Source organism: Jaculus jaculus, chromosome 1 (assembly GCF_020740685.1).
Source record: "Jaculus jaculus isolate mJacJac1 chromosome 1, mJacJac1.mat.Y.cur, whole genome shotgun sequence".
Taxonomy (NCBI): Eukaryota; Metazoa; Chordata; class Mammalia; order Rodentia; family Dipodidae; genus Jaculus; species Jaculus jaculus.
This window is the reverse complement of record NC_059102.1, coordinates 301,598,099-301,621,169: the sequence shown is the minus strand read 5'-3', so window position 1 is coordinate 301,621,169 and position 23,071 is coordinate 301,598,099. Positions and strand designations below refer to the sequence as shown.

At 36.8% G+C, this 23,071-nt stretch overlaps 1 protein-coding gene across 2 annotated transcripts in view; it reads right to left on the bottom strand.

Annotated features, from left to right (window-relative positions):
• Cop1 (COP1 E3 ubiquitin ligase) overlaps positions 1 to 23,071 on the bottom strand; it is a 115,206-nt gene that overhangs the window by 9,765 nt on the left and 82,370 nt on the right. For both annotated transcript variants that reach the window (XM_045159386.1, XM_045159390.1), the window contains exons 16-18: positions 17,671 to 17,788; positions 16,512 to 16,636; positions 14,700 to 14,860 (exon numbers count right to left, since the gene is read on the bottom strand). In XM_045159386.1, the coding sequence (XP_045015321.1) occupies positions 14,700 to 14,860; positions 16,512 to 16,636; positions 17,671 to 17,788 (404 nt within the window). The remainder of the gene's footprint in view (positions 1 to 14,699; positions 14,861 to 16,511; positions 16,637 to 17,670; positions 17,789 to 23,071) is intronic.

Below are 23,071 nucleotides of genomic sequence, written 5' to 3'. Positions count from 1 at the left end.
ATTTGGACCCACATTTTGGTTTTAGAAACACAATTTTTTAAACTATAAAACAGTCTCAAGTACTTGATGGTTAGCTTTGGAGCAGGAGCAGAGCAGAGAAGCAGTTAAGGACACACTATGTCAAAATGACACCTTGGCATTTGAGGCAATAAGCAGAAACAAGCAGGAAGGTCTGTCAGACCTCTTGCCCATCTTTCACAAAGCTGATCATACAAGAACTCTGTGATCTCAGTTGTGGTGGCCCACCTTACATACAAAGGAAAGGAATGTGCATATTTCTGGAGACATGAAGACATAAAGGAGAATCTGAACAAACAGGTCTTACACTTCTCCATGATTAACTATCAATTCAACTCTGACCCTAAAAACACACAAATCTAAATTTAGGTTTTCATTTTTGAAGGTTTTTGTGTTACATTAAAACTTCCATTTAATAAATTTGCATGCTCTTTTCTCATTAATTTTGAGAAACTTAGTCTCCCATAGAGTAACTGACAAAAAGTGACTGGAAAATCATAGAATCAAACCAATAAATGGTAACTATTATTCTTATTCTTTGTGTATGTGCTTGTATGCATGTTAGTACAAATGTGGAGGCTACATGTCTACATTGAATGTTTTCCTCTATTGCTCATCTTTTGTTTTTAAGAAAGATTTTACTTATTCTAGAGTACTATAAAGCTAAAGAGAAAAAGGCAAAACTCCTTGAATACAGGAGGGGTCCCAAGCAGGTACTCTCAACTCCACCTTTTTTGGCGGGAGGCATTGGGGGACGGGCAGGGTCTCTCACTGAACCTGGAGCCCACTGACTTGACTAGACCAGCCAACCATCAAGCGCCACAGTCTTCTGTTTTTGCCTTGCCAGCACTTGGGATTGCAGGCATTTGTTATTGGGCCAGGCTTTTACGAGGGTCCTAAGTATAAGAACTCAGGTCTTCATGCTTTCATGACTTTACCAACTGAACCTAGCCCCAATGGTAGTTCATATTACTCAAAAATACTGTAGCCTATATTCCCTTTTAATTAAAAGGGGTTTCTCCAGTGTGAAGACTGTATCTCACTATGGAGTCTCAGGGTGGCCTCGAACTCATGGCAATCCTCCTATCATTGCCTCCCGAGTGCTGGGATTAAAGGCATGCGCCACCACACCCAGCTTTGAAAAAGCTTTCTTAATGGAATAGATTATATGCGTAAAAAAGAAAAAGAGGTTGGGCATGCAACATTATGTCAGATTACTGAAAGATTTATTTATAACAATTTTGGTGTGATGATGCTTAAGTGTAAACACATAGAGGAATGGAGAGGATAAGAGAAATAGAGATACTAATTATAAAGTCTGACTTCCCAATTAATTACAAGTAAACTTGAAATCTGAGGTATGATTGAGAATCTTTTTTAAAGTGTATCTTTTCCAGTGACTGTTATTGAGTTTTCCTAAGAACCTATTTAATAGTGGGAGTGAAAAATTAAGCAGAGGTATCTGAAATGAAATCAAGTAAGTTCAGATAATGTGTTTATGATTTTTCTTTAATTTTTAAAATATACAAGGAAGTGTTACATGTAAATGCTGAACTGGTAAGAAACCTTCTGAACGACTTGGGGCTCAATGAAGACAATAAAGGATGAAAGACATTTTGTAGTGGTATTAGGTTAAGGGGACATGCAACTTTTAGAAATCGGTGAAGGAGGGAGAAAATAGGAATGGGAAGATAAAAAGCAGAATTTAAAAAAATGAATATAGGGAAATTTCAAGGAAAGTATTATGGCCACCTAGTAAACAATTATGAGGAAATAAAAGAGAGGCAATAATCACGAGTCTGTGGTTTTAGGATTAATTGACATAGAAGCATAAAGCTAGAGAAACACAAGCATGTTTTATTATGTCAAGGGTGAAGAAATAATCAAATGACATCTTATAATACATTACTTTTTATTCAACTGAACAGATTTCCCAAGAACTACCTGTCTGATTTAAGTTATTTTTATTCCTCAGTTGCTTACTTGACTCAGAGCAAGTTCTTGTATTTGTCAATTTGGGTCTTTGAAAATTATCTGCTAAATTTCAATTTGCTTAATCAACAGACTAACTAGATAAATACAGGAGATAAAAGCTTAAAATTATATATTTTATAGCACTTTATTACATATTTCTATACTTTAGATTTTTCACTTTTCTCAAAGGTTCATCTGGAATGGCTGGGTCTCTTGGTGGTACTACTTGGAGTTGGTCAAAACTTTAAGAGGCAAGGCTTGGCAAAGGATTTCTAGGTCACTAAGGGTATTTACTTGAAGGAGACAGTAGGAATCTGGCCCCTTCATCTTTTTTTTTTTTCCTTCTTGGCCATCAAGTGAGCAGTTTAGCTACCATTTGCTCCCTGCCAATGCCATCTGACATGCCCACAAGAGGACCAAAACAACTGGTCAGATCATGGACTACAATCTCAAACTATTAATTCAAATAAAACGTGTCTCTTTATAAGCTAATTATCTCAAGTATTGGTTATAATAACAGACAGCTAAAATACATGATTCCTGGTAACATAAAATCCAAAGTGGTTACATATTACTCAAAGAAAAGAACAAAAATTTTTTTATAGACCTTAAAAATTTTAATGACAGGAAAACTACCACATGGGCATTTTGTCACAAATGCAGTACTACCAAGTGTAACAATTTTCTGGAATCTAACAATCCTTTGTAAGGGTTATAAGCTAGTAATAACCAGTTTTGTTCTCTTGATCAGGATCTGTTTTGCACCTAAACGAAACAGTTTTGCTTCATTTTTTCCTCCTCTGTGATTTCTTTATTCTACCATGAAGAGTGCTGTAATTTGGATCTAAAATGTCCAATAAACTCTCTTGTCCATAGAGTAGCTCTTCTGGAGGTGGTGGTGGCCTTGCAGAATATTAGGCTCCTGGTGGTGTATGATGGAAGGGGACTATGAGACCTAGTCTTCCTGTTCTCTGCTTCTCAGCTGTCATAGGCAAGCAGTTTCCTGTGCATGTTCTCTGAGCAATGTGCCTCAAACACAAGCCCATAGCCAATAGGCACAGGCAAACATGAACTGAAACTGCCAAAACAGTACAGGAGCATAGAGGCCAGAGGACAACCTCAGTTGTCATTCTCTGAGACCACCCCAAACTTTTTTTGAGACAATGGTCAGAAACTTGTCATGTAAGATAGACTAGCTGGGGCCACCCTGAGACTCCTTAGTGAATTCCATGTCAGCCTGGGCTAGAGTGAGACCCTACCTCAAAAAATCAAAGAACAAAAACAAAAACAGATAGACTGGCTGGCTACTGAGTCTCATAAATCCACCAGTCTTCAACTCTATAGTGCTGGGATTATAAATGTGTGCAGCCACGCCCAGCTTTGTTTAGGAGATTCTAGGAATCAAACTCGGGTTCTCATGCTTGTGAGGCAAGCACATTACTAGCAAGCACATTACTGACAAGTCATCTCACCAGCCTGATAAAGTGCTTTTTTGTTTTTTATATATATATACATCCATTAAACTGGATACAGGTGAAGAAAAAAATGAACTGAACCTGAAGACAAGAGAATAGAAATTATCCAAATCAAAATATAAAGACACAAAGACTGACAAAAGCAAAACTAGATTAAACATTAACTTCTGTGTCAAAAAACAGATAATTAGAATCACTAAAGAAAGTATACAAATAATATACTTAAGGGGGGGGGCAGTGATTAGCTGGGTGAGTGGCACATGCCTTTAATCTGAGCACTCAGGAGGCAGTAGGAGGACCGCCATGAGTTTGAGGCCACCCTGAGACCACATAGTGAATCCCAGGTCAGCCTGGACTAAGGTGAGACCCCCACCTCAAAAAAACAAAAAAGAAAGAAAGAAAAAGAAGAAAAAAGAAAAAAAGCAGTGATTCTCAGAATGGATAAGAGGTCAATCTATATTACATCTGAAAGGGATTAATTTTACATTCAAAGACACCAATAGACTGAACTGACAACCAGAAAAAAAAAAGCCATATAAATAGTAATCATAAGAAAGCTAGAATGTTACATATTTTCAGACAAAATGGACTTTATGAACAAAACAAAATAATCGAGGACAAAAGGGGAACTTCATAATGTTAAGAGTTAATATGCACCAATAATTATAAATGAATCAAAACTAAGGCACAAATAAAGCAGGTCAGTCTGGTTTACAGCAATACCCTACCTCAAAAAAAAAAAAAAAAAAAAAAGATATAAGCTGGAAGACTAAAAGGAAAAGAAACACTGAATAACTGCAATTCTGCTTCAGTGATATAATTGCCTATCAATATTCCTTTTCTTAGTTTTTCTACAAGTTCTCTGTTAAGTGTGGGAAAATATAACACTTTGAAGCACAAATGATGACTAAATAATGTACCTGTAATAGGGTCCAAATACTGAACATACATTTCTGCTTGGTGTAGTACTGTTTTATCAAGTACAAAAGGCAGAGAAGGAAGTTTGTGGACATCTTTGTTTGTTGATTCCTGTGACATATGTATAACTTGCTAAAATCAGAAACGGCATAACCAAAATGCACTATTCATTCAACTAATACAAATCCCATGGCTATTTTTAAAAAGTAATTGATAGTTATCAGTAAGGAAGTAGTACTGAGTGAGGGAATAAGGGAACTGTTTTTATAAACGATTATTCACACCTGACCTAACAGGTCCACTGCTAGCAACTCAGGCCAATGTCATATAAAATCATAGTAGTGTTAGGTGAGTGGGACTTAAATGCAAGCTGTAGAAGGAAAACAAGTTTCTTTTTCCCAAATAGAGTACACATTTAAATGAGCAGAAAACACTTCTCTTGAAGTTACTTTCCATTTTTGTAAGAAGGATGAATTATGCTTTAAGTATTTATTACACATTTTATTTAATCAATAAATAAATCCTATTTTCCATTGTATATACATTAGCACACCCAACCAATATATGTAGTATTCATTAATAATTTTTATATTTTATTTTTAGTTATCTATTTGAGAAACCGTGAGTGGGAGAAAAAATGGCAGATAGCTAAAAAATGGGTGCACCAGGACCTCTCGCCACTGCAAATGAACTCCAGATGCATGTGGCACCTTGTGCATCTGGCTTTACGTGGGTACTGGGAAATTGAACCTGGGTATTTTGGCTTTTTAGGTAAGTACCTGAACTGCTAAGGCATCTCTCCAGCCCTTTATTAACAACTTTTAAGTAAAAGGAAGTGACATCCAGTATTTACTTTTTTCTTTTATACTCATAAGGAGATATGGTAGGAACTATCAAAAGATAAGCACTTACAAATCAAACTCAGGTCCCTCTCTATCTCAGCTTGGATGGGCAATAATGAAAACCATTTGTTGGTTAATGGTGTTATTTTAAGTGGTCACTTAGCTTGATACTGTGTTCCAAACCAAAACCAAAACAAACAAAACAAAGCATAAAACAACAAAATAAGTGGCTTAAAGATTTGTGTCAACTCTATTTAAAATTGGCATATGCAGGACAAACCCTATTTTTCAAAATGATGAGAAAAAAAAGAACCAGTTTAATATGCCAAATTCCATTCCATTCCATTAAAATGTCAATAATGCAATAAATATATGAAATGTCAAATAGACTCCATAAATATTATTTGTTGATTTCATTACCACATTTACTATTTCTAATAAAACAAGTAAGTTTGCTGAGGCTTAGGAAAAGTTATACTTCAAGTTCATTATTGAGAGAGAAAAACTAACAGTGTTGTCTCAGCTTTCCACCTCTCTATTCTACTTCTCTGTCTCTCTTTAGCCTGGACACTAGGAAAAGACACTTAGATGGGAGCCACAGTCTTCCTGGGTCAGGGTCCATTATCAGCATCTTCTTTCACTCCCAAGACAAACAGTTCATTCAGATGAGCCCTCTTTCAGTCAGGAAAATTTTCTAAAATGTTATAAGCATCCAGCTAGAGGAAAGAACAAAGGAAAGGTAAAAGGATAAAGAGAAACACAGTTCATGAAGAAAGGGAGGAAGAAAACCAACTCTTGGGGCCAGGGAGATGGCTCAGCGGTTGGAGGCGCTTCCTGACAGCTCAAGTTCAAGTCCCCACTACCAATGTAAAGGCAGATACACAAAGTGTTACATCCATCTGGATTTTGTTCTGGTGTGCCCAGTTTCTCTCTCTCTGCACTTGCAAACAAATTAAAGAAAAATCTTTTAAAGAAGAGCAACTCCTGCACTGTGCACTCAACATTCATTGAAGAACTTTGAAAAACTAGATTGTAGAAAGCATAGGAAGTCTGCTCACAGATATTTACAAACACACAAACACACGCGCGCATACACACACACACACACACACACACACACACACGGTTTTTGTATGTAGTGCCTAGCCTGATCTCTCAATTTTTGTGCCTCAGTCTTCTAAGTGCTGGAATAAACGTGTGTACTACCATGCCCAAGTAACATAGTTCAAGGTCAGAACCCCTTTAAATGGACAAAGGAGCCAAACATACTAATAGACATTTTATTTCATAAATAACTATTCCCTATAGCAGATGTCTGAGAACCATTTAAATCTATTGGTTCATATGCCCAACACAAGCTTTTGCCAGTAATGGCATGATTCACTGTTACCAAACTAGATTGTTCATACAGTTTCCCAAGAAGACTTGAAAAACTTTCCAAAATATTGATCATCATCCCTTTCATTTCTTTCCTGAATTATGTATTCATGGTTCTAAAACTAAAATTGTTTTAGTATGATTCTGAAAGATCTCTAACTTTAATAATTAGGAATGAAAAGTTCTGATATAACTTTGTTACTGATTCTTCTGAAGTCAAATGCAGAATCGTATACCAGCACTACACATGTTTTCTCAAATGTTCTTTAGTTCTCTTCTTTAGTGCAATCTGATGATTTATGCAAAAAAAAAAAGTTTACTAAAAAGTTAGAGCAGGATGTCTAGGTTTAAATAAAGCTTTTATGGAAACAAGTTATATAACACCGCTGTTACTATGCTGTGTCAGACATTATTCAAAGCACATTTCCTGATTTCAATGTTTTGAAAATCCTAAGAGACACCAGGCATTATCAGTATTTTATTGATGAGCACACCGATGCAGTGTAGTTAAGGACTATCAGCAAGATAACAGAGCAGGCAAATGGGGAGTCTGAGAACTGAACTTAAGTGGCCTGATTCCACTATGTAGTCTTAGATAAGACACCATAATGTTATTGGTTAAAGAATCTGAAGGTTAGCAGGAGACCCAACTAATGGTAAATAAGGACTAATAACTGGAAAAGGCTTTATACTATGTCATTTAACAAATATTTTTAAAGGATAGGAATAATAAGAAATTTAGACAGGAAAGATCTGTTTCAGAATATACAGTTTTACTGACTAGAAGTAGTAATTATATGACTATAAACATAGGTGCTCTCACCTCAGAAAGACATAAATTTGCAAAGAATGGTTGACAGCACAGATGGAAAGTCTCTTAAGTTTTGCTGCATGTGGTTTCAAAGGAGGGAAAATTTGTATTATGACAATCTTTAGTCTAGAGCTATAGGGGTGTGTGCGTGCAGAGGTATGTGCCCTGTACATACAGGTGCAAAATGAGTCCCTCCTCCATTTGCTCTTCTGTCTTATTTTCTTGTAGGTCTCTTATCGAACTAGGCGCTAGCCATTTTTTCACTGTACTGGATGACTAATGATCCCCAGGAATCTTACAGGTATGTGCAGCCAAATATGTCTTAAATGTGACAGGGAGATTTAGCTTGCATAGTAAGTGCACTTTGTCTACTCAGTGATCTCTCAGCCCTAGTTATACAAACTTTAAATATATTTCCTGATACCTACAGCTAAAAGAGGGAATGTCCCAACAAAGATCAACGCTTTTTATAAGGGTAAAGCATATATTTGGGGCCACTTTTGAAGATGTTGGGAATCTTAAGAGTCTATTCCAATTACTGCCTATCCATTTTGGATTGTTGACTAGATAAAATATGAATGATGTATATGATTCAGAGCTGACAAGACATGGACGAGGGTACCTGTGACAAAAAATGGATGCAGACAATCTGAAAAGCAGATATTGGTTCCTACACCTAAAACGGTTCTTTCTTTGTAGTGTTATCAAGCAAGTCATACCATGGGCGGATCCAAAGGTATAAAAACAGATATAATTTTCTTTACCAAATTCTCAAAAAAAAAAACAAACCCACAACAAATGACATATCTCCTGCCTCTTTGATCTTTTTCCTCCTCCTCCTCCTTTTTTTTTGGTTTTGTTTTTCAAGGTCGGGTTTCACTCCTAGCTCAGGCTGACCTGGAATTCACTATGTAGTTTCAGGGTGTCCTCGAACTCACGGCGATCCTCCTACCTCTGCCTCCAAAGTACACCACCACGCCTAGCTTCCTTCTGTTTTAAGAATATTATTTAAAGCTTGTTTAATTAATGTAGGTCTATGGATGGCAAATTATTCAGATGCAGGTAAAGATGTATTTATTTGGCTTTTTTTTTTGAGAGATTGTCACTAGATGAAGTCTAGTGATCATTTACACATTGATTACACAATGTCAGTACCTTCTGGCTTCTATTGTTTCATGTTGGACATTGGTCAAACTGACATTTTCTCTGGAGCTTCTTTTTTTTTAAATTTTTATTTATTTATTTATTTGAGAGTGACAGACACAGAGAGAAAGACAGATAGAGGGAGAGAGAGAGAATGGGCGCGCCAGGGCTTCCAGCCTCTGCAAACGAACTCCAGACGCGTGCGCCCCCTTGTGCATCTGGCTAACGTGGGACCTGGGGAACCGAGCCTCGAACCGGGGTCCTTAGGCTTCACAGGCAAGCGCTTAACTGCTAAGCCATCTCTGCAGCCCCCTCTGGAGCTTCTTTTAAGAATCCCATCTCATCAATAAATAGTGTTATGACAAAGAGAAGAATAAAAGTAATTCTAATACAACAGAAACATGAAGTATAAAACAGGATTCACAATATTGGACCGGTAATTTTTTTTATAAGACTTCAGAAACACAAATGATAAAAGCAAAAACAGACATATAGGATTATAACAAACTAAAAAACACAACAAAAGAAACCACTGAATGACAACTTGTAGGACATTTGCAAGCTAGATTAAGGGTTCACTAGCAAGGGTTCCTAAAACAACTTAGTAGTAAATAAGCAGTTTAGCTTAAAAAACTGGCAAAGAAACATAAAAATAGGCAACAAGGGCTGGAAAGGTGGCTTAGTGGTTAATGCACTTGCTTGCAAAGCCTAAGGACTCACGTTTCACCCCCCAGGTCACACGTAAGCCAGATGACAAATGCACACAAAGTTGCACATGCACACGAGGGGGTCCCCGAACCTGGAGTTCAAGTGCAGTGGCTGGAGAACCTGTCATGCCAATTCTCTCCCTCCCTCTCTCACATTAATTTTAAAAAAAGCAGTCTGTTGGGCTTGCCTCAAACAAAAAGGGCAACAAATAAATGAAATTGTTTAATATGATGATCAGGGAGATGGCAAATTAAAATTGCAATGAGTCATTATCTCACATCTGTTAGAATTTATTTAATTAAAAAGATATAAGTAATAAGGTCAACACCTGATGGCTAAGATGTAAAGAGAATCTTGGTAACACTACTGGTAGGAATGTCAATTAGTAGGGTCTTTATGGAAAACAATACAGAGGAAGAAATCTAAATGTATAACTATCATATGATCCAAAGGAGCTGAAATTAGTATGTTGAAAATACAAATGCATTTCCAAATTCAAATTCACCACATCATTGTAAGACATGGAATCAATTTTATATCTATGCACACATAAAATGTAACACACACACATAAGAGAACACTATTTGAGCATTAAAAATAGACACAATCCTGTCATTTACTACAATTTGGATGAAGCCAGAGGGTGTTATGCCATAATGATAAGCCACAGACAGACAAATACTACATGATTTTACTTATATGTCTAATGTAAAAAGGTCCTCTTCATATAAGTACAATGTAGAACAGTCGTTACCAAATGCTGGCAATGAGAAACTGAATAAAAGATGTTTGTCAAAGAGCAAAATGTTCCTGTTACATAGGAGGAACACATTTTTGAGATCTGTACAGAATATTGACATTAGCTAAAATAATACAGTACATATTTCAAAATGTTCTTGCAAGGAAAAAATGTTAGTGATGGCTATGTTAACTGGTTTGTTTTAATCGCTGTATATGTCTGTGCATACTTATGTATAAATATATCAAAATATCAGACACTACTCCACAAATGTATATAACAGTCTGTCAATAAAAAAAGAAACATGGTTTAAAGAGGAAAATATCTATATTTTATTTTCATCAGTATTACTAAGTTGTGCTAAAGTGTGAGTATCTCATCAGTGAGGGTTAGAGGATAGGACACAATTTGTTTTATTAACCTAGCAGTAAATAAGTTAGCATTACAGAAAAATATCAGATAGGACATGCAGAGTGTCTTCCAACTTATGAGGAGGCCAGGCATTCACTCATATTCAAAGCATGCTGGATGTTACTGACTCACACTAATAGTACTTATTACTGCCAGAGTGAACAGAAACTCATATGGCTTACTTCACTCAATACAAGGATGTGGCTTGGTTTCCCCAGTCTTATACTGTTCAACATGCAGTATGTAAGACCATTATGGCAACTCATAGTTCTACAAGTCCAGAATCAATGCCACAGTGTTTTATAGTACACTTAAGTTAGCTTTCAATTAGCACACAATATTCTGTACTTGTCTTAATACATTTCCAAAGAAATGGTGCCATAAGAAGGCAACTCAAGGCAAGACTATGTTATTCAAGGTGTCCTCACAAAGCACACTTCATATCATCCATTCTCTGCAGTTTAAAGTCTTGATGAGTCTAGTTGCTATCTTAACATATCTCATTAACTTGGTAAGGGCCTCAAAATAATCCCTTCTGTAATTTTTGCTTATGTAAGAGTCCTCTCCTGTCCTCTTAATTTCTCCTATTCAACATTATTAAATACTACTGCTTGATCCTGTATCTCTTTTCTACATTTTTCCCATCATATTTTTCCTCTTCATTTCTTCTTGTATACATTTTCTCCTAACCTGTCTAAAAATGAATTACTTTTTCTACTTTATCTTCCATCCAATACAACCACTGAATTTATTTTGGCAATTACATTTTTCAGCTTTAAAGTTTTAATTTTTAAAATAGTCTCCATTTCCCAAATGAAAGTTTCAATTCTATCTGCATCATGTAAGCATGGTGACTTGTAAGCTATGTTTGACAAATGTATTCCAGAGCTGGTGGAATTCTGTTTCTATTGTCTATTGCTATGCAGGCTTTTCATTTATATTGCCTTGTATTTTCCTATGTCTGTTGAGTTCTTACTGTATTTCCAAAAGTAGAAAACAAACAAGAAAATAAATTATGTTAATCTTTGAGACATGACTTGAGTTTGCATTCTGTGGATTCTAGAAATCCAGGATCACCCCCATTCAAGTTGGTTTTCAAGGGTTTACTGGTTTATCACAGACTGCATCCTTTTGGTTGACCTAAAGTAACATGAGCATCTCATACAGTGACAGGCAATTTCTCTGCCCCTCTGAAACTGCTACAATGCTTTCAGTTACCCATTAAAACCAAAAAATTTCTGGGGGAAAACTGGGCTCAAAGTCAGGCTCATATTCCTACTCCAATAATTCCTCTCTGTTGTGTTTCCAAAATCAGGCATTAAAAAAGTGAATTTGTGTTTGTGTGTATGTGTGCACGCGTGCATGTGCATGCAGAGTGCATGTGTAAAGGACAACTTTGGGGTGCTCTTTGAGTCCTTCTTTGAGACAAGGTTGATTGCTGCTGTGAAGAAACTGCCAGACTACAAAGGAATGTCACTGTCCCAGGAACTCGATTCTTCTGGCTCGGCCATCAATGTCATAGGTACAACAGAGATCACAAACACACACACCACTTTTCACTCATGAACTCTGGCTGACAGGCTTTGGAATAAAGCACCTTTAACAACTGTGCCATCTTACCAGCCTTAGGTCTTTTAAAACTAATCATCACATGTTTAATGACAGGAAATGAACATATGCTAAGAAATAAACTGTCAAGTAATTTGGTCATTATGTGAATATTATAGCATATATTTATTTACTTACCCAAATCTAGAAGACCCACACTACTACATGACTAGGTTATATGGTAGTCTAGTCTTTCTAGGCTACAAATTGTACAGCATATTAATGCACTATTATAAAAACTGTGATATAAATATATGTACAAAATCCAGACATGAAATGTTCGGGTAAAACTGGGTATAAAAGACTTAAAATTTGTTCATGTTTGTATCTGATAATTAGCATGAAAAAGCTTGCATGACTAAAAACTTCTGATGAGTAACTGTGAAGTGAGTGAATATGAAGGCCCAGAACATGGTGTATTCCATGTAAGTTTATAAATACTGAGTACTTACGTTATACTAAACATATAAAAATATTATTTTTTCCTGCCAGGAGTAGTAGTGTTTGTCTATAATCCTAGAACATGGAAGGCAGAAACAGAATTGAATTTCTGGTCAGCCTGGGTTACATACTAAGACCATGACTCAAAAAGGCAAAGATGGAAAAATACTTTTTCTTCAATAATAAATTAACCTCAGCTAACTATAACCTTTTACTTGACAAATTTAATGTTTTTTTTTTCTTCTTTAAACCATTAGACTCTTGGAATAACACTTAGCTTCCATTACAAATACATAAAGCCATATAAAAATATTTTCTGCCTTTCATCATTAAGGTGAGAGTTTTATCCTTCCTCCATAAACATTTCCTATTATTTTTATTCACTTTTCTGCATTGCAAACATTTTGGTTTAAAAACTTAAGACATGAATAAATAAATCAGTCAAGGTCTAAATATAAATGCTATTAAATCACTCTTCCATCTACATGTTTGGTCCCACTGAGGGTCTTATGGGGCAAGGAAAAATTTGAAGCAATTTTTCAGTGAGCATGCTCATGGTGTCGGGGTCCTCCTTTTGTTCTGAAGCTCCCTGTCCTCTAGCTTCTTTTTAAAAAAACATTTTATTTTATTTGAGAGAGGAAAAGAGGGAGGGAAGGAAGGTGGGGGGGAGGGAGGGACGGGGAATGGGCATGACAGGGCTTCCACCCACTACAAACGAACTCCAGATGCATGCACCAACTTGTGCATCTAGCTTATGTGGGTACTGGGGAATTGAACCAAGGTCCTCTGGCTTTGTAGGCAAGTGCCTTAACCACTAAGCCATCTTTCCAGCCCCTCCTCTAGCTCTTTTTCAGTCATGTGTTGACTACATGACAGAAATCTTTTAGCTCCATTATATTTGTAGGTGATCCCTACCACACATGCAGCTTATCACTGACAAACACATCTTTATGCAATGTACAACAGTACCTGTACCATGCCTAACTTTTCTAGGTTTACACAAAGGGAAGGAAAATCCAAATTACCTAGTTTGTTTTTATGAACATTGAAAGTTGAGTCACAGAATTTTAAACATGACAACAATAATTACTCCAAGTTCAACTGTACTTGGAAAGCAGATACTTTAAACTGTAAACCAAATCACGAATTTTTGGGTTGAAAAAAATACTAGGAGCTGGGATAAAACTTATGCATGCTCAGCATGTGCAAGGCTCAGAGTTCAATCCAAAGCACCTGTGATAGCTTGAACACCCTCCACCCCAGTAGAATTAGGAGTTTTATTCAAGCTTGTAACTTGATGTCATTGTGGTGGTTTTTTTTAGGGGGGGCAGAACTGATTTCCAGTCAAAAGATAGGCAGAGTACTTGAGCTCTGCCTGGGATTCCTGGAGTGTCCTTGCTATGGTATTAGTGGTGGTATTTCTCTCTGTGTGGACCTGGGAAAGGGGGCCAGCTTTTTCTTCCATTATGGATTTTCCCCTAGATCTGTAAGCTTCAATAAGCCCCTTCCTCCTATAACTGTGTCTGGTCTGGAGGTTCACCCCAGCAATGTGAAAGAGACTGCAACAGTACCCAAGCAGAACAAAATAAAAGAATATATCCTCAATTATAACAACCAAGTGCCTAAGAAACTATTTATATAAAGAGGACACTGACAATTGATTTGGAAACCAAGATAATTACATTTTCATATACTTTATTGAATAGATTCTAATCTATAAATAAGTAAAAACTCTGAGATACTTTTAATTACCTAGCAATGTAACTTTCTTACAAAGAAATCAAGTGCTTAAATATTCATACTTAAGTACATTTGTAGGGTATAAGAGTACTTTATTAGGCATATATATAAGTCATTCTTTAACTTCAGCTGAATCCTTTTTGAGCATGTATTACATGTGATCACTAGAAAAAATGAGATGCAGTGGGTACTCTAGAGAAATTTTCAGTCTTAATGGAAAGCTAACAGGACTGAAGTATGCACAGGTGCTCTGAGTACAAAGGAGAGACACTGTATCAGATAAGCATTGTACTATCAATAACATTTCAATAATAATCTAAAATTTCCATTTTTCTCTGGTAACATGAAAAAATCCAAAAGGAAAATAGGTATCTTGTATCAATTTATATCAAAATAAAAACCCTGTGTATTTAAAAAACATTACAGAGATACCAAAGCAAAAAAAGAAACAACAACAACAACAAAAACAAACAAACAAAAAGCCATGAACTTACCCCATCTGGTAGTGCCCTCCAGCACACAGCACTAACAAATTCATTTGTATCATCTTCTTTTCTGTCTTTGTCCAGCACACTTTTGACTGTATCAAACTTAAAAGTTAACAAAGTCTTAGAAAGTCCTTTATAGTACAGGTAGAGGGAGTTGTTTTCACTTCCTGAAAATAAATACAAATGTTTAGAAAAGGAGGACTTGGAATGAGACAAAACCATGCACAGGCACACATGCATAGTAATTTTGAGACAGTCTCATTAAATAGCCCTATCTGGATCCAGACTCATAATTACCTTGCTCTGCCTCTTAAATGGTGGGTTTGCAGATGTACATCATCATACTTAGTTAACAGTTTCCCCATCTGAGTCCCTATATAACTTGCCTTTGCACTGGAGATTGAATCCATGACCTTTAGCTACAGTGAACTATGTATTTCTTTTAACAGAATGTCCCATCTAGACAGTATTATTCAAAGTTTTACCTCAGAGATCAATAGGCTTTTATGGTCAAATCTGAGAGACTAGTTACAGGAGCAACTGGAACCAGATGAGAAAAGGATTCTTGGATGAATGCTATTGTTTGCTAATCTAATATTAAATGATGTAAAAATATTGATAAATTACAATACAAGAATTTTAAGTTCATTTTTAGAAATATTTTATTTTTATTTATTTATTTATTTGATTAAGAAAGAGGGAGAGGGAGGGGGAGAGAGAGAGAGAGAGAGAGAGAGAGAGAGAGAGAATGGGTACTCCAGCCACTGCAAACGAACTCCAGACGCATGTGGCCCCTTGTGCATCTGGCTAACGTGGGTCCTGAGGAACTGAACCTGGGTTCTTTGGCTTTGCAGGCAAACACCTTAACTGATAAGCCATCCCTTCAGCCCCCGCCTATTTTTTGAGGTAGGGTCTCACTCTAGCCCAGGCTGACCTGCAATTGACTATGTAGTCTCAGGCTGGTCACAAACTCATAGCGATCATCCTACCTCTGTCTCTCAAATGCTGGGATTAAAGGCATACACTATCATGCCTGGCAAGAATTCTTTACGAATCTGAAAGATTACCATGTAGAATAGAAACTGAAGGCTATAGTACTTACATGGTCAGATCTGAATAGCTCACACAGTTTATTTGCCATTTCCCAATAAAGCATTACTGTGTGAAACGAGAGATCTACAGATCTCAATTTTTCAGCAGTCTATCAAAGCAAAGGTAATTATGCTAAAAATCTATAGAAATTATGTCACAACAGAGTATAACTGCATAAACACAGTTGCAAATCTTATGCAATATCAGGCAATTGGCTTTTGTGTTCAAAAAAAAAAAAAAAAGGACTAGGACTGGAGAGAGGCCTCAGTAGGTAAAAACGATTACAAAAATGACTACCTAAATTTAAATTCCCACACCCCATGCAAAAGCAGGACATAGTGACTAGTGTCTGTAATCTCACCCCTCCTATGGTGAGATGGGAAGCGGAGACAGAAGCATCCCCAGAATCTCTGTGGTTAGCTAGTTCAATGAATGCACGGAACAAGATAAACTGCCTCAAAAACAATGTGTAAGGCAAGGACTGACACTCAAAGTTGTTTACTGATTTCGATGTATGTACTGTAGCATGGCTACACACACATACCATACCATACACACAAAAATTTTAAAAAATAGTGTTTTTCCAGATTAACTGGAGAAAAATTTCACAGGCCTACAGGATCAAGTTTGTTATGCTCCCTTCTGATTATTATACCATTTCTTCATGGAATTCAGTTGTATTGAGTTATCTGTTACAACGTTCCCTTAAAAGATGGTTTCACTTACCACAAGCTATATAATCTCCATTGGAAGCAAGACCTACAAAGTTTTTCTCATTGATATGACCCTTGAAGGAACGCAGACAGTATGGTTTCCCTACATTCCACAGTTTTAGCTGGCTGTCTGTTGAGCTGAGATAAACACAAAAAGAATATTTTAGATTTCATGGTATGAAACTCATCACCACAACTAAGTAAAAGCAATCCCATATTGTTGCTGAGAATGCAGGCTATGGTGCCAGACTGTCTGAGTCTGTTTCTTCACTGGCCTCAGTTATCCCCTCGTTAAATGTGAAATGGAATGTAACAATCTACTTTACAGAATTAAAGGAATCCAACACTGAAAACTAACTTCATTTAAGACGCTTTCTATTATGCTGTATATGTAGGATGTGATCAACAGCATCAAGAGCATCAATACCACCACCATGAAATAATGCTATTTCCAATGGGAGATATGTTTAATATCAGGGATATATTTGTTCCTCTTCTGACATGCTTTCTCACTGTTGAGTTATAAAAGAACATTGAGCATAAACTATTTTCACAGTATGGTCACACCTACAGGTGAGGGGTATGGTTCAAAAGTCTCTATAAAGTAATTTATCTTACTGAAAGGATATAAATATAGTTATTTACTAAAACATAATTTTTAACAAAAATCACTGGCAATTCTATCAAAGACTTAAAATAGCATGTCTTTTCCACTGACTTTTTGTTTTTATAAACTTTAAACCATATTGAAATATTTGCTTTATTTTTTCTGTAAAAGAAATGTTTTAATATATACACTAATGACTAGTAATAAATCATATTTTTACTGTACCATTCACTGAATAGGATTTCATGCTAAACATTTTACAAATACTATTTTACTTAAAGATTCACAAAATATTATTGGTGCATTTTGGAGATGAGAAAACTGAACTTTATATGGCTATATGTAGTATATATTATAGTTAAGATTGAAAACATTTACAAAAAATAAAAAAGGGGACTAATACAGAGGATACATGCATTTTAATTGGAAAAGACATGAAGATCCATTTGACAAAAGTTCATCCAATGTTATTTATTCTTTGCACACCCCTACAATGCCTTTACTAACCATTCAATAATAACAGGGCTTTGTATTAAGCTCACCCTCTGGGGAGAGTAATACTCACGCAGAGACAATTTCCTCACCACTCACAAACTTTGCGTAAGAGACTGCTTTTCGGTGACCCTTAAAGACCATGATTGGCTGTTTAGTGTTACGAAGATCATAGTAGTGGACACAGTGATCTAAAATAAAACAAAATGAGATAAAAGTAGTAAATAAAAGGAAAGCAAAGCCCATTTTAAGTGGTTTTGGTATTTTTGTTTTTTATCAAATGTTTCACAAATGCAAACCTCTAACAGAGGTTCAGCAATATGGCAGAAGAGTAAGGAACCTCTTTTTACAGATTATCTTCTTACAGACACATTAATTTGATTCCACATACATGTACCAAATTACTTTCACAAGAGCTAAGGAAACCAGGTGAAAGTCACAATACAGATTTGGAAAGTAATTCCTGGATCATATGGGTGTAATTCAGTGCTCATGTACTAAAGCTACAGACCCAAACTGGCTTAGTGGTCAAAGAGCTGTCATTACTTCTTCATCCTAAATCTGGACAGGACACTGCTGGGAAAGACTATCCCCTGGGAGTAATCATAGGACTTTGCTTGGCCAAAAATGCAATTATCAGGGGCTCCTAATGGCTCTTTACTCTGAACTCACCTTGGGGCCAAGGTAGGGCAGAACCTGTGGCAACAATAAAGCGACCTTGTATTATGGTCAGCATCATCTGTGGCTAGTTGCAGTAGACTAAGACCAAAAGTATACTTATTATAGCAGTAGAAAGGTCATAGGACTATGAGCCTATGTCCCATTCCTATGCTTGTACTATTCTTAGGATACTATAAGATCAAAATATGACTATACATGAGGTGTTAGTGGCTATGGGACTGCCTACTCTGTATCCTGACAATTGGCTCTAGGTGCCCAAACATGGACAGAAACATTACCACTTGGGGAAAGCTGATGATGGGGACAGAAGCAGCTGGGCACAACCAGGCCCCAGTCAGATGTTAGATTAAAATCTTGGACTAGAAGGGAGGAAGGACTACTAGTCTAGTGCTGAAATAACCGCACTGACCATAGGCTCAGAGAAAATAGATTATTTGGAAGTTGTAGGACAGGTACAAAGTCAGACTATGAAGATGAAATCAGATATTTAACACCTGAATGTACAGCCATTGTAGAATGGCAATAAAAATTAAGAACTATTCTCCTAACCTAATTGAAAAATAAGTTGCCAGAAATCAACCACTGTTGATACGTATGAATACTTACATAGAGAATTTAAAATAGCTATTTGAATACAAAGTAATCCTGACAAAATAAAGAGAAATATCTGAATTAAATGACACCATAGATCAAATGGACTAACATATATAGAACATCCATCTAAACACTATAGAACTCTTTTCAGCAGTCCATGGAAATTTTTATTAAACAGATCATGAAATAGGATACAAAGAAAGTCCTAACAAATATAAGAAAACTTAAGTATTTCTTGTATTCTATCTGACCACAAACTTACACACACTGAACAACACATTGCTGAATGACAAATGACTGTGAAGAAATTAAGGAAAAAAAATTTAAAATTCTAGAATTAAATGAAGACAGAACATAGTAAAACCAATGGAGTATTATGAAAACAGTCTTAAGAAAGAAGTACTTCTCTACAACTGCCTATGTTTAAAAAATCAGAGATCTCAAAAAGTGACTTAATGATGACATACTATATAGGAACTCAACAATAAATAAGTAAATAAATAAGGCTGGAGGTATTACCACATCTGATTTCATGTTATAGTACAGAACCATAGTAACAAAAACTGCATGGTACTGGCACTCAAAGACAGACAAATGGACCAATGGAACAGACTAAGATCCAGATATAAACCCACTCTACTATATATAGCTACCTAGATTTTAACAGAGATGCCAAAAATATACATCAGAGAAAAGAAAACTTCAACAAATAATGTCAAAAAACCTCAATATCCCCTTGTAGAGGAATAAAGTTAAGGGCTGGAGAGATGGTTCAGTGATTAAAGGTGCTTGCTTGCAAAGCCTGCTGGCCCAGGTTAAATTCCCAGTATCCACATAAAGCCAGATGCACAAAGTGGTGCAATCATCTGGAATTCATCTGCAGTGACAACTGGGCCTGTGTGGGTACTTATTTTTCAAATAAGTAAAATATTAAAAATAATAAAGATTTATATATCTCACATTATACTATAAAACAACTCCAAATGGATTGAAGACATTAATTTAAGACAAGATTATGAGAAACCAATTGACAAATGTGATTAAAAAACTTTTGCATGGCAAAAAAAAAAAAAAGTCAGTTGAGAGACAGCTTACACAATGAGGAAAAAAATCTATGCTAGTTATATTTCTGACAGAGGATTAATATCTACAATATACAAAGAACTAAGAAAATGAAAAGGAAATCAAAAATTCAATCATCCCTAATCATCAGAGAAATGCAAATTAAAACAACTATAATATTCCACCTTACCCCAGTAAAGATAGCAAACATCAAAAAATCAAACGAAAATAAATGCTGGTGAGGATGTGGAGGAGTAGGAACACTCATCCACTGTTGGTGGGAATGCAGGATGGTACAACCTCTTTGGAAAGCAATATGGAGACTCCTGAAAAAGCTGTCTATAGAGTTACCAACAGACCCAGTTTTCCCTTACTGGGCATCTACCCAAAAATCTTCAAACCACAGGCCAGAAAGATTTGCTCAACCATGTTTGTAGCGGCCCAATTCACAATAGCTAAGAGCTGGAATCAATCCAGATGTCTATCACTAGAAGAATGGATAACTAAGATGTGGTATATCTACACAATGGAATTCTACACAGCAGTAAGAAAAAAATGACACAAAGAAATTGAGGAAAAATGGGTGAACCTGGGACAGATCATCCTCAGTGAACTTACCCAATCACAGAAAAAAATACTGCCATATAGTCTCACTCATCTATAGCACCTAACCTGAATCTACCCAAGATACCTTACATACCCAGCAAGCAAGTGGACTAGACACTAGGATGGATGGGGAGGAGAGGGCACAGAAGGGGTGGGAAACACTAATTTAGACCCAAACGGCAATGGTACCAAAAAATTCTACTTCCTAAAAGGCAGACCAAATGGTTGAACCCTCACCAGGCCCTTATAGGATACACCTGAACCACAAGACACTGGAGAGGGTAGGATCAATCTAACCTAAACCTTCTACATCTTCCCTCCCTCCTCCCCCCCCCCCCCGTCTCCTCCCTAACTCTTGTATATTAGTTTATACTCTTCCTCATTTTCTTAGTGGGCACTGACCTGTGACTCCCAGTACCAGCATGGGGCTACCATCAAAAATGAGCTTTTGATCAGAGAAACCTACAAGTTTTCCTAAAAGAATGACAGATTTTTATCAGAGTACTTGATGACCCATCAAAGGTTAGTGGTAAGACCCTACTGCTGAAGACACCATATGCAGCTGACACGAAAAATGGAATAGCATGGCTGGAAGCCAGAAGAGAATCAGTCCCCAGACAGACAGTCAGCGTATCTAGTACCAGAAGGTGCTACATGGACTGGAGGAAATAACCAGTATCTCTCCAAGCAACTCATGGTCTAACCTACTTAGCAACAAATAACTGGTTGTGATGCCCACACAAGTACCAATAGTGGCACAGAGCCATGGTGGGGAACCAACTGCTCTTGATTTGGCTAACTGCTCCCCTCAGTGGTACGGGACCCATCCCATAGCTGGAGCTGGGAAACAAGTCAGAATCATATCCAAACATAAACCCTCTCTCCAATATCAAGCTACCATCAATCATGGGCTACAAGAGGGCCTACACCTATTAAACTCTCTATTTAAAAAAAAAAAAAGTAAGGGTTATTTCATTTGTCCTGGAACTAACTTACTCTCCGCTGGAGAATCTGCTTCTCTTTTTCAGACAGATGCAGATCCTAAGGAGAGAGCCACCCCATCATACCTCAAAAGGGCCTTGGTTGAAATGAAGGAAAATTAGCAAAACAAGCAAGGGTGCCGATTTCCTGATGAACCAGATGCCAGCACAAGGGGGAAGGAGACCAATACAGAGAAAAATCAACTCCTACCAAATCAGAGAGCCAGAGCCTCAGAGGCCCCCAACACCTCATCACTGAAGCATACCAAAAATGAACCCAACATGGCTCGGGGAACTTTTGCGGAAGAGGGGACGGAAAGAATGTCAGAGCCACATGTTGGGTCAGGATATGCAGAGACATTTATCGTACCAATAACTGTGGACTAACTCCATAAGGCATGACCCATATACCTTAAGAAGGAGGGGCCAATGGGGAGGGGGCAGGTCATGGGTGAGCCTAATAATGGTACCAAACTGCCTGTATTTGCTGAATAGAAAACTAATAAAAAAAAAGGGGGGGGGGCAATTTCAGCCTTAAAAAAAAATTCAATCAGCAAGTGTGCTAATGAACATGGTTCTCAAAACTTGAAATACAAACAGCCAATAAACATATGAAAAAAGATCAACATTAGTACACATCAGAGAAATGAAATCAAAATTACATTGAAAACCATCTCATCCCAGCCAGAATGGCACTAAAAAAAAGTAACAACATATGCTGGCAAGGATGTATACAGAAGGGAAACCTTATACCATTACTGCTGGTTAGAATGTATTTGGCTACTATAGAAATCAATATGGAGAATGCTCAAAAAAAAAAAATAGACCTATATCTCTCCCAAGAAATAATGATGTCATAGTAGAGGGCCCTCATTAGAGTAACTCAGAGTCAATTCAACAACAACAGCTTGAGCTGGGGAGATGGTTCAATGGTTAAAGGTGCTTGCTTGCAAAGTTTTACAGCCCAGGGTCAAATCCCCAGAACACAGGTAAAGCCATATGCAAAAAGTAGTGCATTCACCTGGTGTTCATTTGCAGTTGCAAGAGGCCCTGGAGGGGGGGGGGGAAGAGGGAGAAAGGGAAGGAGGGAGAGAATTCATACAGAAGCCTATAGCTTAGAAGGTCACAGACCCTAGAGGAGAGCTTCCTCTGTTCTTTGGCTAAATGAGAAGTTATGTCTGTCAAGGTCTTTTAAATGTCTGTTTATCCTCTTTGTTTCATAGTGCTCTCACTCTTGCTTAGAGAATCTGCTTTGTACATATGGCAGCAAATATGGGGAAGACCCAAGACCCATCAGTACAACAAAACTACTCCAATATATAAAAGATAAAAAAGGAAATAAATGCAATTGGGAATTTAATCCACAAAGGTCATGCCTAGATGGCTCTTTTTATAAATTCTATTGAATATGTAAAGAGGTTGTAATGCTGGCTGCTCAACAATTCATTCAGAAAAGGAGTATCTCTCAGCTCATTCAACATACTTGCTATAAAAGCAAGAAAACCACAAAGACAACTACAGATGAGTAACACAGATCCTAATTAACAGAGA